Source organism: Salmo trutta, chromosome 14 (genome assembly GCF_901001165.1).
Source record: "Salmo trutta chromosome 14, fSalTru1.1, whole genome shotgun sequence".
NCBI classification, from domain to species: domain Eukaryota; kingdom Metazoa; phylum Chordata; class Actinopteri; order Salmoniformes; family Salmonidae; genus Salmo; species Salmo trutta.
Genome location: NC_042970.1, coordinates 40942717 through 40958305, shown reverse-complemented (window position 1 = coordinate 40958305; position 15589 = coordinate 40942717). Strand labels below are relative to the sequence as shown.

General features: G+C 44.8%; 2 protein-coding genes across 3 annotated transcripts; one reads left to right on the top strand and one right to left on the bottom strand.

Moving 5' to 3' along the window:
- Positions 1 to 237: 237 nt before the first annotated feature.
- stau1 (staufen double-stranded RNA binding protein 1) lies at positions 238 to 8017 on the top strand. 2 transcript variants are annotated; one of them, XM_029775873.1, is made up of 16 exons: positions 238 to 431; positions 1364 to 1684; positions 1789 to 1910; positions 2224 to 2374; positions 2598 to 2751; positions 2845 to 3019; positions 3467 to 3559; positions 3721 to 3939; positions 4253 to 4396; positions 4659 to 4805; positions 4967 to 5045; positions 5337 to 5494; positions 6004 to 6171; positions 6284 to 6406; positions 6662 to 6756; positions 6936 to 8017. In XM_029775873.1, exons 2-16 carry the CDS (start codon positions 1489 to 1491, stop codon positions 7030 to 7032), a joined length of 2121 nt encoding a protein of 706 aa, XP_029631733.1. In that variant the 5' UTR covers positions 238 to 431; positions 1364 to 1488; the 3' UTR covers positions 7033 to 8017. The 2 variants fall into 2 exon arrangements, with proteins under 2 accessions (XP_029631733.1, XP_029631732.1); XM_029775872.1 differs by having other exon boundaries at positions 2595 to 2751.
- A 194-nt stretch (positions 8018 to 8211) lies between these two features.
- Positions 8212 to 12980, bottom strand: LOC115208097 (retinol dehydrogenase 10-A). The gene is given in 6 exon segments (XM_075074301.1): positions 8212 to 9081; positions 9863 to 9995; positions 10220 to 10344; positions 10346 to 10353; positions 10767 to 10865; positions 12272 to 12980. Coding segments are annotated over 6 exon segments (936 nt in total). The 5' UTR covers positions 12632 to 12980; the 3' UTR covers positions 8212 to 8870.
- Between the last annotated feature and the right edge of the window lie 2609 nt (positions 12981 to 15589).

The window sequence follows — 15589 nt, the reverse complement described above, 5'->3', positions numbered from 1 at the left end:
AGTCCCGGATTGATGGTTACCATGTTACATCTAATCTGAGACCAGTCCTCAACACCTTGTAGTCTTCTTTACTAAATGTTCCAGAGCCTTTGGAGCTATGGATGTGCTCGTCTGTAGCAAGATAGGCACTCAAATGTCTACTGGGAAATATATTATATGATCATTCATTCATTCTTTAGCTACAAAGTAGCCCACTTTCCAAGCATACTTCCTCTTAGCTGAACGATGTCATTTCCCGGAAGAGACAGCTAAGATTGGGCCATTCTCTTTAGTGTTTGCCTTGTATGCCTTTCCCCCCACCTCTTCACTACCAACATTTTGATCCAAAATCACACGGGAAACCCTACACAATTGGAGCAAAAACAAACCAATACAACACTAAAGTAACGTATCCAATGGAGTAACCAAGAACTGGACAGAAAGATAACGAGGTGAGGTTTTATTAGATGCCTCTTGACTAGCTAACGTTAGCATAGCTAGCGTCTCGAGCTACCTGACTCGACATCCATGATCCATCAATTCCTCCAGGACATAGATAAGCGAATTGCTTCAGATTTATGCCGGATTCATACCTTTTTATTGCAAAATATATAGCTAATGAATGATTTAGAAGAATATTTAAAATGCTAATGCACATGACATGAGTGCCAAATGTGTTGACGTCGACCAGATAATTAGATTGTTAGCTAGCCAGATACTTTTGCTAGGCTAACTAGCTAGCTACCGCCGGTACTTGACAAGCGTGCAAACAAACGGCACAACTGCAAAAACTTGTCTAGCAAGACCGGATCAATCAATGACACTTGACAACGTTTTGCAGAAACAAAAATTACATCTAACGTTAGTATGTAATGTTGGTATATGAAATTAACATTAACTAGTTCAGCTGGATAGCCAGACAGCTAGTTGGCTGGCTAGCTAAGTAGCTAGCAGAACACACCTTACAAAGATCCTCCAAACGACTTTCTCTTATAAACGTGTCCTCTCAGCAAGTTGGGCATTAAGTTCTACTGTCTGCAGAGAATGATGATTGTCACAACAGCCAGATTATGTCTAAGTTACTAGTTAGCCATTATTGTATTGCAGAGAAACAGATCAAATAGCTTACGGTTTATTGGATTTATTGCGGCCCATTCATTCTAGTTTTATGATGCAAAATTACAGCACCCTTATGACCTTTTCACGTATGGTTGTTATTAGGTGTTACAAATGAATGAATCTGTATTGTTGTTGCTGTCAGTGCTGGATCTACAAAGGCACCGGAAGGCCAGTTGTGCAAGGCACTGTTTTTTGTTGTTGTGGTCATGCAAATGTGGCATCTCCTAACCTTAAAATTAAATTGTCTTTGTTACCCTCTTTTCAGGCGTAGCTTTGCAGTCATTCACCTCAATCAAATAAACCTTAAACGTCTATAGCTGCAGTACTGAAGAGTTCCCACCTCGACTTAACCTACCTACCGCCTGACTCCACCAAACCCAACTGGCCAGTATGTCCCAGTTCCAGTGTCCGGGTAACCTAATGTCGAGCCCTGCTGCCAGCCCCATGCTGCCGCTGTCTCAGCCCCAGCCAGGGTACAGTATCCCCTGTGCCTCGGGCCCCCTGCCCTCCGAGAGCGCCAGTCACCCGCTCCTGAGCTCAGCCCTGCCCTCGGGCTCAGCCACTCCATTCAGTCCCACCTCCACAGGTCTGTCTGTCTGTCTGTGTGCGTGCGTTGTGTGTGTGTGCTCCAAAGCTTTCTTTCTGTGCCTCTCTCAATGGACTTATCTATTTTTGTTCATTTGTTTTTAGTATCTAACATGGCAAACCCTAAAGAGAAGACCCCCATGTGTCTGGTGAATGAGTTAGCCCGTTTCAATAAGATCCAGCCTGAGTATAAGCTGCTTTGTGAGCAAGGACCAGCTCATTCCAAGGTAACTCAACAACCCAACCACTGACACTCACTAGCAAACATGGGTCATATTCATTAGGGTACACTCACTGTAGCAAAGGGTTTTGCAACTGAAAACGAAAGCATGTTTCTTGTCGGACATGTTTAACTTCAGATAGTACCTCATCATATCTGGCCTTTTTCTGCCTATTGAACATGACCCTAGGAGATCAGTCATCACTGTGCTTTTTAATGTCTTCCTCCCTGCTCCTAAATACTTGTTCATTTCAATAACAGATATATATCCCTCTCTCTACTTCTATCTATTCTGTCTCTCTCTTTCCTCCCTCCCCCAGATCTTCTCAGTGCGGTTATCACTGGGGGATCAGCACTGGGAGGCAGAGGGGACTAGTATAAAGAAGGCCCAGCACTCTGCAGCTGCCACAGCCTTGGCCCAGACAACGCTGCCCAAACCTAGCATGAGGAACAACCCCCGCAACAACACAGGCAAGAACCCAGCACGCCTGGCCCTGTGTGCCTATTTCTGAGAGGCTCTCAGGTCATCTGTTGCTGAGTATCATGATTGGGGAAACATTGATAGTCAGTGGCGTTAAGTAGTCTACATTCAAAAGAGTTTGATCACCGGGTGTATTAAAGTTTTGGTCGCTATTGTTCTGTAATGTTTGTTTTCTGTTTTGTCTGTGTGTGTGTGTGTCCCCTACCATAGTAGATTGCATGACACACACGGTGGAGCTGAATGCCTTCTGTATGAAGCTAGGGATGAAGCCTATGTACAAGCCCATAGACCCCTACCCTGGGATGAGGCCATCCAACTTCAACTACAACATCAGGGCCCCGGGGCCTTACCAACGCTCCATGCAACAGTATGTCCACTCTGGGGGGGGGGGGGGGGGTTGTTGTGTGTCATCTCAGTAAAAGCTATACCTGAGCGTATCCTGTCTTCTCTGTGTGGTCAGGTACTACTACCCGTTTCCCCCGGTGGGGCCAGTGTTGTACCACATGGAGCTGAACATCGGGGGCCAACAGTTCCATGGGAAGGGGCGCACGCGGCAGCTCGCCAAACACGACGCCGCTGCCAAGGCACTGAAGACTCTACAGAAAGAGCCCATACTGCTGCAGCAGCTGCCTGAGGTCAGAGCGGCCTGGGGTCAGAGCGGCCTGGGGTCAGAGCGGCCTGGGGTCAGAGCGGCCTGGGGTCAGAGCGGCCTGGGGTCAGAGCGGCCTGGGGTCAGAGCGGCCTGGGGTCAGCGCTAGGGTTGGAATATTCTGTTAACTTTTCCAAAGTTCCAGGGTTTTTCTAGAAATCCTGGTTGGAAGATTCCCATTTCTAGGATTCCTTCCTTGCTTATTCCCTTCTGATTCCGTGAATCCTCCAACAGGAATTACTGGAAAAAGTTGGGTGGAACTTTGGGAAAATGTACAGTATTTTACCCACAAGGCAACACCTGCTACATGGATCACTACACCTGTCTGCTTCACAACGTGAAGGAAGGGCACATATGTGACTCAAAAGCAACTCTGCTGTAACATACATAACTGTCAGACAGAATGTTTTGACACAAACTTTGTTGATTTCAGACGAATGGAGAAGACACAGAGAACTTCAATAAATCAGAAATCAGCCAGGTGTTTGAGATTGCACTGAAGAGGAACATGCCTGTCAACTTTGAGGTAGTTAGGCTATAGTCCTGCATTGGCTTAACAGTCATTTAGATTGATCAAGTCCAATTTGAACAAATCATTTGTCCTCTCAATGACCCACCTTTCCATTGATAAGCCTATTTCTAATTTGTTTTGTCTTTCTCTAACCTCGTTCCTCCTCCGACCCACAGGTTCTGAAGGAGGCAGGTCCGCCTCACATGAAGAGCTTCATGGTGTGTGTGGCGGTGGGGGAGTTCTGTGGTGAGGGTGAGGGCAAGAGTAAGAAGATCGCTAAGAAGCTGGCAGCTACAGCCGTGCTGGAGGAACTGAGGAGACTGCCCCAGCTGTCCCCCAGCGTGGAGAAGATTCAGCCAGCACGCATTAAGAAGAAAACCAAGTCCATCATTAAGGTGAAAGGACCAGGGGGATGAGGTTAGGGAGAGCAGTAGAGCATCTTTGTTATCCCAGACGGGAAATTTGCTAGCTAACAGTGAGTAAAGGTACTGTACGTCATAAAAAAAGAACAAGTGCTTCTAAGATATTCATTTTTAAAGGGAAGGGCAACAGGAGGGAAAGGAGGGGTGATGAGGAAAGCTTTTGTCAAGTTGGAAAATTGTTTCTAAGGAATCTTTGTTCTTGTGTGTAATGCGCAATATCGCTCTTTCTCTCTCGCGCTCTCTTTCTCCTGCCTTCTCTTCCCCCAACCCGCCCCCCCCCCTCCAGCTGCAGACCAGTCCAGAGTATGGGCAGGGCATGAACCCCATCAGCAGACTGGCTCAGATCCAGCAGGCTAAGAAAGAGAAGGAGCCAGAGTACAGCATGATGACGGAGAGGGGGCTGCCCAGACGCAGGGAGTTCGTCATGCAGGTAAAACAGGAGGCTCAAATAGCCTAGCCTGCTCTTGACCAAATCAACCCCACAGTGCCTATTCTCTAGGCCTAGGGCACTTGTGGAGGTCTGAGAGGATTGGACAGGTGTGAACAAACATGAGACCCATCCTATCAGAGGGCAATTTAGCACCATATTGCGTATGTCTATCTAGGCTAGTTCCCACAGATCTCCGTAAGTGTCTATGGTCGGTTTGGGGGGCCAATTTGTTTTTCATTCTGACCTGTTTTGTGGTCATCAGGTGACTGTGTGTGGCCATTGTGCGGAGGGCATGGGCCCCAGTAAGAAGGTAGCGAAGAGGAACGCAGCAGAGAAGATGCTGGAGCTTCTAGGTTTCAAAGTGCCTCCGCCTCAGCCCCACAAACCTGCGCTCAAAACGGACGAAAGGGTACAGTATGTCCCCAAGAGCCACCGGAGGCATACCAGCCAGGCAACTGGTTTAGTTAGACCCTACTCATGTGCTCATCTAGCCAGCAGTAGTTTGTTGACTTGAATGACCGTTGAGCAGCCAACTGACGTGTGCTCTTTCTGTTGATCATGTAACCCAAGGTCCCGCAGAAGAAAAATGGAGACGGGAGGAAAGTGACTTTCTTCGAGCCGGGCTCTGTAGAAGAGAGCCAGTCGCTGGGTGAGTTGTTCAGGGGCAGGGTTGGAATTACACATGCTTTGATATGTACTCAGATTTATGTAGTAGACTTTGCTTTTGGATTTTATATTAAGAGATTTGACTGACTTGACTTAAACCCTTTTGTCTCTTTATGGAGCATAGGTCATTCACAATCTTCCTCCAGCGGGCTTGGTGTTGTGCGGGACGACAGATTTAGGATTTTTCTTTAATTAGGGAAGCTTTTACATGGGTGTTCCGTTCTCCTTCCCAGTGTTTTACATGTCTGTCTCTCTGGCGCCCCCTATCTCTCAGGCTCCAAGGCAGAGAACTACCGCCAGCCCTACCTCAGCCACCAGCAGCTCCCAGCAGGCATCCTGCCCATGGTGGCAGAGGTGGCCCAGGCTATCGGGGCCAGCCCCAGCCTGGGGCACCAGAACAAGGGCTACGGCCCCCGGACCAACCCTGCCAAGGTGTGTGTGTGCGTTTTCGTTATTGACGTTATCCTTGGTGATGTTATTTTAGCTCGGTTTCCTTTGTATATTTATTTTTAGTCCTTTGATGTTCTGTTTTATGTAAATGTGTCTTTGTATAAAGATACGCAGTATGCAAATAAACATTATTATTGTTAAGCTGCAATATGTAACTTTTTGGGCGACCTGACCAAATTCACATATAAATTAGTTATAGATCTGTCATTCTTATTGACAGCAAGTGTAAGAAGCAATAGATCTGTTCTATGTTCCCTATTTCTATACTTCCCGTTAAGTTTAGTTTTTGTGTCTTTTACTTTTGGCTTCAAACAGCTGAAAATGCAATGTTTTTGGTTATTTCAAAGATATTTCACAGCAGTTTTGATGGAACAATGATTCTCTACACTTGCTTGTTTTGAAAGTAGTAGGCATGCTATAAGAATTTTAGCAAGGGGGAAATGGTTGAGAGATTTCTGCATATTGCACCTTTTTAATGTCATTATATTAAGGCCACCCTGACGGCCATGATCGCCAACGAGCTGCTGTACACTGGTACCTCCCTGACCGCCGACACCATCCTGAAGAGTCAGAATAGTATGGCTCATCTAGTACCTCACGGACCCCTGACCAGACCCTCCGAACAGCTCAGCTACCTAGCCAACGTACAAGGTCTACAGGTAAACCGACGCAGAGGCGCGCAAGCATGTGCGGACAAACACACACACACAACTTTTTATTCATGTATTTTGGAGTGTTAGTATTCAAAACCCTTTGTTTTTTTCTTTGCAGGTGGATTACAAAGACTTCCCCAAAAACAACAAGAATGAATTTGTATCGCTGATCAACTGCTCCTCCCAGCCGCCTCTTATCAGCCACGGCATTGGCAAGGACGTGGAGTCCTGTCATGACATGGTGAGACACACATATTCAACCACACTGAAGGAGCTCTGATGGTTAGACCAGAATCTTGTCCATTAGGGCACACCGTAGCTAAACATTTTCATATATTGGGGGGAGCATATTGGACATGTTCAGAATATACTTCCCTTTTTCACTTGTACCCTCTGAACACGACCCGGATTATTTAAATCAGACATTTATTGGCACAAGAACTAGGGAAATTATGATATAGGCTATATCAAATGTTCCAACCCCCCCCGTCCACAGGCGGCCTTGAGTATCCTGAAGTTACTGTCAGAGCTGGACCAGCAGCAGCACCAGCAGCAGACCAATGACAGGACAGGGAGCGGACCAACCTCTGGGTAAGACCACGCGTCTGATGGGTCAGATGTGGACCAGTACGAGAGCACTATTACGGTTGAATAATACATTTTTTCATAGAGACCTTTAATTGTTTTTCAGAAATCCTTGTTTCCCTCCAACTGGAGAATGTGGTCTGTATGACTTGGTAATGCTGATCTGTCTTGTGTTGCTTCTGTAGGTGTGGCAAACAGGACATGGACGGCAGCGACTCTCTCCTCATCAAACAGGCTAACTCAAGCACCTTGGGACAACAGACTCTGGATGGCACTGTGTAGACAGACGCACACCATTGGTTGTTTGCAAGAAGCACTAAAAGAAAACTCTGACACTGTGTTGTGATAGGCTGTTTTAGAATTCTACAGGAAGCTCAGGGCAACTGTAGGCTCTAAAGCATCACTAGTGTTCATATATTAAATGTTCTGAAATGTTCACAGTTAAACAAGATTAATAGAAGAAATTGTTTGTTTCATTTCCTCCTCCTTAATGTTGTTTAATTGTACACATTTATGATTTTTTTTTGTTGCTTAGTAGAAAAATGTAGCTGCATCGTATCCGATATAATGGCAGTCCGCTCTGTTGAGATGGAATGGGATAATGTTAACTGTGAAAAGAAGCTTTGTTTTTGAGTAGAAGCGTTCTCTCTTTTTTTTCTCCTTTTCTGTTAACAACTTTCTTTCTAATTTTTAAATGTTTTATTGTTCTTTAACCCGGGGCCTGGAATTCTTGGCGGGTTGTTCACAAACATGGCTTCAAAAAACGTTTTTTTGAAATATTTCAAATACTTTCAGCGTTTGCTTTAGTCTGACTGGAGTGCCAGATGGACTGGTTTGCAGTTTTGCCACTATTCCATTGGTTCCATTGTAAGCTCAATCAATCCCAGCTAAAGTATTTGAAATGATTTCAAATGGCTTTTGAACCCAGGTCTACTGTAGTTGTTACAATAGTGTTTACTTGTGAAGTATGTTACCCCATAGAAGGATAGGATGCAGCTAGCAAACCACTGTTGATTTTCCTAGAGTGCTTTATAACAACAACCACCACAAGTGAACAGTGTTTATTTACATTACCATGTAGGACTGGGAAGGTTTTGAGACTAATTGTAGCGTTTGTGAGTGTGATGTGATGTTGTCTATCCCCACTGAAAGATGGCAGGGCAGTATAAGTCTGTGTTGCTCTCTCCCCCTCCCTCGGTGTCAAACCACCTCTCTGCTCCCCATGGAATGTAAGTAAAACTTGTGTGCTGTAACGCACAAAACAAAACCATCTGTTTTTATTTTTGATTTTTTTTTGTTCATCTTGTGCACGTGTTCCAAGAGAAAATGGTATGAGGATTGAGGAAGGTAGCTACTTTTTGTTTTTGTACTCTCGACAGACGTGTGTGTGTTTCTGGCAAAGCATGTCTAGCCCTATAGGGCTGTGATATCAGTGACGGAAAAACAAACCCAGTCGCTCAGTGTTTTTACTGTGACAGCAGTGGACGTTTTTACTCAACGTAATCAGTTCTGGGGCAGCAGGATGGTCGGTAAGCCAAACAAATGGCGGACGCATTATTATTGACCTGTCAAACACATGGTACAACCACCCTGTCCTGCAAGACTTCATTAGTTGCCAATGACCATTACTTCCATTCCATCACATGCAATCAGAGGACCACCAATCACAGGTGTCACACATATAACCTTTTCACACTATTGTGCAGACTCGAGACATACTGTGCTGGCTCAGATATTTTCTTTTAACATTGTCCTTTCCAGCACAGCTAGGGTTGCTTATAGCGAGCTGAACAGGACCGATGGTGCCAGCCTGCTTTTAAACCAGTCGAGGGGAATGGTTGGCTGGCTGGCGATGCCCTTAAACCACCTGGGAATAACTAAAGTGTGTTACAAAAGCAGACTGACCTTATGTTGGGCCATACTCACAGGAAGGCCAGCCGTCACAGTATTACAGTTGCCGTCGGCAGAATAGTTTGGGAGAAGAAAGTGGCCATTTTATTTCCCCATTATATAATTTTTACCCCATTTTAAATATTTGTCTATATCCACTCAAGGTTTGTTCCCTGGACACAGTTTAAGCATCTTCCTGGAATAAAAAAAAACATGCTCAATGGAGAATTTTAGTCCAGGACTAGGCTTAATATGTGTCTGTGAAACTGGCCCTTAGATTTCGTCTGTAGACACTGAAGTGACAGGGAGAGTGAGTTAGCCGCAATCAGGGTAGGTCCTCCATTGGTCAGCTTGTTCTTCTTGCTCTTAATGAAGGGGTACATGCATTTGTCTGACCCCATGAACCGATAGGTCACCACGTTGGACGCCCACGGCAACAGTCTGCAGGAAGAGGAAGTGTGCAGTTACACAGGTCAAAGGTAAAACCTGGCACTATCATGCCAGGGTGTCCTGTACAAACACGACGTTTGATGTGAAGTTGGTAACATGAGCGCAATCTCGCTTTATTAGCTGGGTGCTCAGACATATATGACAATAACTTCAAATGAAATCTCAAATTAAAAAACATTGTGAAATGGTGGCACTCCAAAATCAAATAAATAATACTAAAACACATCACCTCATTTCATATTTTTTTTATTTTTGGCCGGCAGGCTAACGCGTTTCGGCAGTTATGCCTTCATCAGAGCACCTGAGCGTGGTGCTGGTGAAAAATCAGCTTTCTGCTCTGGGGATCAATCAATGGTCCGACCAACTGAATGACGACCTACGACCTGTCCCAGAAGAGGAGGTTGTGGAGAGCACTAGCGGTTCTGAGGGGGGGCAGTGCCCCTGTGACAACAATTTTGGACCCCCTTGTGGCCCCCCTAAATGTGGAGTATGAAATCATTTTTACATAACTAATTTTTGCTATCATTCTTTTTTTACATTAGACAGTGGCAACGCGGAACACTAATGATTATGAACATGGTCTTTTGCCTGCAATGCAGTGAAGAAAACGATATGACAACAATAACATCTAATGTAACTGGCCCCTCTAACAGTACAACTGGCCCCAGCTGGAGAGACAGATGTCGAGACGCTCTGCACCGCTCCAAGGAGCTAGCGAAGTCGAAGTGAGTGGGTGATCAATAAAGTTTATTCAATCAATATGTGTACTCACGCTCGGGAGATGACGGGCAGGTAGGTGAGGCGTGGGATGCAGACCAGGGGCTGGTCGATCAGGATGGCGTTCATGGCCTGCTCCACACAGTACTCAGGCTCCAGCGGTGCCAGGAACAGCGCTACCTCATCCCCGAGGGATGCAGCAGAGAGCATAGTGTTTTACAGCATCACATTGTTAGATGTACAACTACAACATTCTGAAACATACTGTAGTAAGCCTATGTTCAGTGTCAAATGATAAACCACTGTGTACTATTGTATGGAGTAGGCTTACACCTGCAATGTCAGTCTATGATTAACCAAGAACAAAGTTGCCCTTAGTCCCTCTTTAGTGCTGCCCATAGTTTCTCTCACCGGATCTTACACCCATCAAACATGCCCGTGTCGACAATATAGGGACACACGACGGTGGTCTTGACTCCATCAAGCCATTCCTCAGTCAGCAACTTGTGGGCCAGGGACTCGTGGAAGCCCACCGCCGCAATAATCCTGGTTCAAACAGAAACACCACTGAGACGTCAGGGCCCATATTCTCATTAAGTCTCAGAGTAAGAGCGCTGATCTAGGATCAGGTCCATCCTGTCCATGTAATCTTATTTAGTATGATCTAAAAGGTTGTATATCAGGGGACTCTACTCTGAGATGCTTTGTGAATATCGGTCCAGAACACATTTAGAACGTCACAGTAACACATACTGTACACACAGTAGGCTACGTTACAGAGGCTAAGATACTCTACGCTTTACCATAAGCTACCCTTCTACCTACAGTATGTCACTACACAGTACTAACTGTAGTAGTACCATTCTTAGTTAAATAATGTTTACGGTAATAAACAGCAACAAGACAGTAATAAACATCAGTAATATTCTCTCTTAGGTGGTGTGTCCTTCCTGGTTCACCTCCACACAGGCAGTGCTGAAGAGACCCAGGATGCTGGCGATGGTGATGATGTGTCCATGGTTCTGCTCTTTCATCTGGGGAACGAAGGCCTTTGTCATCTGTGGCACACACACAGATAGGCAGGTCCACACGCACGCACGCACAGACAGGTACACACACACACATGGACGCACTGACAAACACGGACAGACCGGTACACACACAGACAGGCAGGCACGCACGAACACACAGAGAGACAGACACACACACAGGCATGCACGGACACAACCAGATGGACAAACACACACACACACACACACACACACACACACACAGAGAGAGAGACTGTTATTCGATGAACACAATTACTGACTATCAGGAGTCGCAGTAATGAGATTAATATCGAAATAGTCCATGAACATTTTGAATGAGCAAAATGAGGCAGTATTACTGTATTGCAGTCCTGATGGGAGTTCTGCCTCGCTAAGCTTCTTAAAAAAGTTGCTTAATGTGAAGCAGGCTTACTGTTCCCCACTGTAAGAGGATCAGGGAGGGAATCCCCTAGCCCTTTAATTGGCTGTGTGTGTGTGCGTGTCACTTTGATAGGGTCACTGTATGGGGTGTTGTCGCTCAGCTAAGGGGATAAGAACTTATTCAAGTTGTACATTTCACACGTGTCAGGTGACGCATTAAGAACAATAAACTGCACTGTATACGTCCGACTATAGCCGAGGTATAGGGAGGGATAAAACTGACGAACACAGGGATAAAACGGCTTGGAATTTCTCTTTCGCAATGCAAGGATTTAAGAGTAAACCCTAACCCTTCATATTTTCAGAGTTATAGTCTGTTTTCACATAGCAGTTGGTTTGTCTTCTTCATGTTACCCATATAGCCCTTTTAACACTATGGCTGCACACAGGCAGCCCAATTCTGATATTTTCCCCAATTATTGGCAAAATATCTGAAATATCTGATTGGTCAAAAGACCAATTAGTGGAAAAATATCAGCATTGGGCTGCCTGTGTAAATGCAGCCTGTAGGACCCTGCTCTGAGAAACATTTGTACATAAAACCTATTACGATTCATATTACTTCACATTGCATATCGAACTTGTGCAAAATGATGCTATTTGCTGGTGATGGGAGCCTGTATATTTATAGATTCTAATAATCCGTCTGATTATCATCAATGACAATAAATCATGGACACCTCAAGCCCACATCCTAAAGCCTGACTGATAACAGAACTATATGGTACTATATGGACAGAATTGAACTGTCATCATCCATACATTGTATCATTAGTCTCTTGTGACAAGACTGTTAACATATACAGTATGTCAAATGTCAAACTGAGTAGCTGGCCAGCACACACCAGATTTGGTTCTGGGTTCTGAGATTACAGTTGGATGATACCCGCATGCCACCCTCTCCCTCCACCAGCTGATAAAAGTCCCCTGTCCCCGTTCTATAAAGTGTTATCTGGCCCACAGAGTAACAACAGTAGCAGCAGCAGTCTTACCCAGAAGAGGGTGTGACAGTTGACCTTCATGGTCCTCCCCACCAGTTCATCCGGACAGTCCATCAGCTGTTCCCCGGCAACCACCCCGGCGTTGTTCACCAGCATGGTGACATTACGGCCCAGGTCCGTCCACACCTCGTCCGCCGTGCGGTACACCTCCACCCGGTTGGTCACGTCCACCCTGTAGGGGTAAGCCTTGCCCCCCGCCTCCCTCACTAACCTGGCAGTCTCCTCCTTGTTGTTAGCGTCGACGTCCCATAGCACCACCTCTGCCCCGCATTTGGTGAACTCCAGGGCGAAGAGACGTCCCAAGGCGCCCCCTGACCCTGTGATGAGGACAAGCTCGCCGACGACGGCCATGCAGGATAAAGTAGATCACATCTAGGAGCATCATCTGGAGGTCCATCAGAAAGATGATCTTCTCTGGTGGTCCTGGGGGTTTGATGTCCCGGCTGTACAGAGTGTGTGTTATGTTCAAGTATGAAAGCAGCTGGCCAAGGTCTGTTGTGCTCAGATCCAAGGACTTTGTTCTGAACTGTCTTGTTAAATAAAAGGTATAAAATAAAAGTGTTTCTGAGAGTCTACGGAGTGTTCTAACTGAGAACGCTAAAGGTGCAGACAGCCAAGCTGGTGCATGTTACCCTCCCTCTGCTCTACTCTGTGACTCCGGCCTGCCTTCTCACTTTATTTCAATACTCCTTCAGGATTAGGTTAAAAGGAATTATAAATTGGGTGGTTCGAGCCCTGAATGCTGATTGGCTGACAGCCATGGTATATCAGACCGTACACACTTTTAGACAAAACAGTTATTTTTACTTATCTAATACATTGGTAACCAGTTTATAATATCAATAAGGCACCTCTGGGGTTTGTGGTATATGGCCAATATACAACGGCTAAGGGCTGTATTCAGGCACTCCGCGTTGCATCGTGCTTATGAACAGCCCTTAGCCGTGGTATATTGGCCATATACCACACCCCCCCGGGACTTATTGCTTAAATACCTCCTTGAGCTCCCTATAAAAAACATGTTTGTTGAGAGGGACACCATGTACTGCCTATTCATGATTACTTTAGAAAATTGGGCTGAGGAATTCTCAGCCCAATTGTCTTATGTGCAAATAAGAAACACGCTTATTTTACCAGGCAGTTAAAAACAAATAGTTTTTTTTAAATGACGGTACAAACATTATAGATTTTGTCAATAAGAAATAATTAAAACATATATCTGCCATTATGTCTAATAGTTTTGTGATGCTTACAGTATCAACATGCACATACACTTTGAACCCCATTTGACCCTTTGTCACACACACACTTGCAAGATATGACAGCAAATGGCTGGCTTACTGGACTCGTTCAAGGTTATAGATAAAAATGATTCTCAACTATTTCTCTTCTCACAATGTTGAGTACTGTAGTATTAGTGTTGAGTACTGTAGTCACTAGCCAGAATGTATTTACATTTACATTTTAGCAGACGCTCTTATCCAGAGCAACTTACAGTAGTGAATGCATACATTTCATTTCTTATTTATTTATTTTTTTACAATTTTTTTTTTTTTTTTGTACTGGCCCCCCGTGGGAATCGAACCCACAACCCTGGCGTTGCACACACCATGCTGGCGTTGCAAACACCATGCTCTACCAACTGAGCCACATGTGAATGTCTTAAGAAGATTATGCATACATGAACTGTAAACCTTATTATAGATGCTTACATCCTGTCTGCTTACATATGTTTCTATAAAGTTCCTGCATTGTTTAGTTGAACACTACCTCCCTTGTTTAACCTTAAATCTCCTAAGCATCTAACAATCGAACAAGTGGAAATACAAGACACAAACGCAAGCACGTGAATCAGGGTTGGGCAATCTGAATGTAAAGACTAAAGGCAATTTAAGGTAATTACTTTGCAGTGTGTTATGGGAGGGGAACTAGCCTGGCGGACGCGACCCACGTGACTACACAGCGAAGAGTAAGAGCTGGTGTCAGCCAGACTATTCATCAGGGTGTGGTTGAACACAAGCGAAGGATCATGTCTGAAGTAAACACCTGGCCCAGTCAGAGAAAGAATCATTAACAGACATGGGCCTTCGCTCACAGTACTGGAACCCGGTCAACTTTATATGAAACTACAGATTGGCTGGTGTGGCCTGACATCTGTTGGGATAGACTTGAAAACGGTGCAAATAACTTATCAAAGCCTCCATTTGCCGTAGGTCTAAATCTTGGCTTGTAAATCAGGTGATTTGAATCTAAGGCTCAGGCTGCCTTATTGGCACGTTGTGCTGCCTGATGGTGTGCCAACCAGCCAAGTCCTCCTCAGGCCGGTGGGATAGCAGGATTGGCCCTAAAGCCTGAGTCAGCGTTTAATCATTACATATTGCTATCTGTGGGGATAATCAAATCAAACCCTGTTTTCCTCAATGCTGTAATCTTGATTTAGGTTTTGTAGTTGATATGTTTGTTATATTGTGAGTCAGGATAAGGACTATGATAATACCTTATAATGCAAAATTATTTTAAGAAGCTGGACTATGTAAACATGAGATAATGTAGTATATTACCTAAAAGGCTAGTCAACATACTTGTCAGTCGTTAAATGGGGGCGAGAGGTGCCCTTAAAAAGAAACCTCTGATAAAAAAAAACGCTGATAAACTTACATTATACATTTGGGCCCATATTCATAAAGTGTCTCGGAGAAGGAATGCAGATCTAGGATCAGGTCCCCCCTCTTATTCATTATGATATAAAAGGCTAAATTGATCCTAGATTGTGTGGTGGTGGTTTCGGCTGGATGGGCGGTGGCGTCTGATTCACCTCCAGGTGTTAATGGTTAACGAGAGAGATCTGATAAGATGCTTGATCCAGCAACATGGAGACAAGAACAGAAGTAGTTTGAGAGCGATGGAGGCGGAGTAATTGCAGCTACGCATATTTCTGCCACTCAGAGAGAAGTCAACAGGCCTTATTTAGTGTCCTTTACTGCGTCAGGTATCTGTTACAGCATTTTGTTCACTGCTGTACAAGAAAAACATACTCTAAGTCGCTTTCAGATTGTAAACATTATCCAAATGTTGATCCAAATAACTTACTTGGCTTACTTGTGGTTTATTTAACATGTGCAACTATCCAGAATACAAATCCTTTAACAGGTGCCATGTAGAAACGGACCATTGGATGAGTTTACTATGTGCCATGCTTATCTGAAATGGGGGAACTACCCAAGTCACATTTGATTGGACTATGAATTGTGTCTTCGGATTGTCTATGACAGTTAGAGCTGATCTGTGTTTATTAGAGCGGTAAATGCA

Excerpts from the sequence above, each read along its gene's own strand:
- stau1 (XM_029775872.1), top strand. The coding sequence starts at position 1,489 with ATGTCCCAGTTCCAGTGTCCGGGTAACCTAATGTCGAGCCCTGCTGCC. Across the intron at positions 3,020-3,466 it reads TGCTGCAGCAGCTGCCTGAG|ACGAATGGAGAAGACACAGA; the intron begins GTCAGAGCGGCC and ends TGTTGATTTCAG. Across the intron at positions 6,757-6,935 it reads GGGAGCGGACCAACCTCTGG|GTGTGGCAAACAGGACATGG; the intron begins GTAAGACCACGC and ends TTGCTTCTGTAG.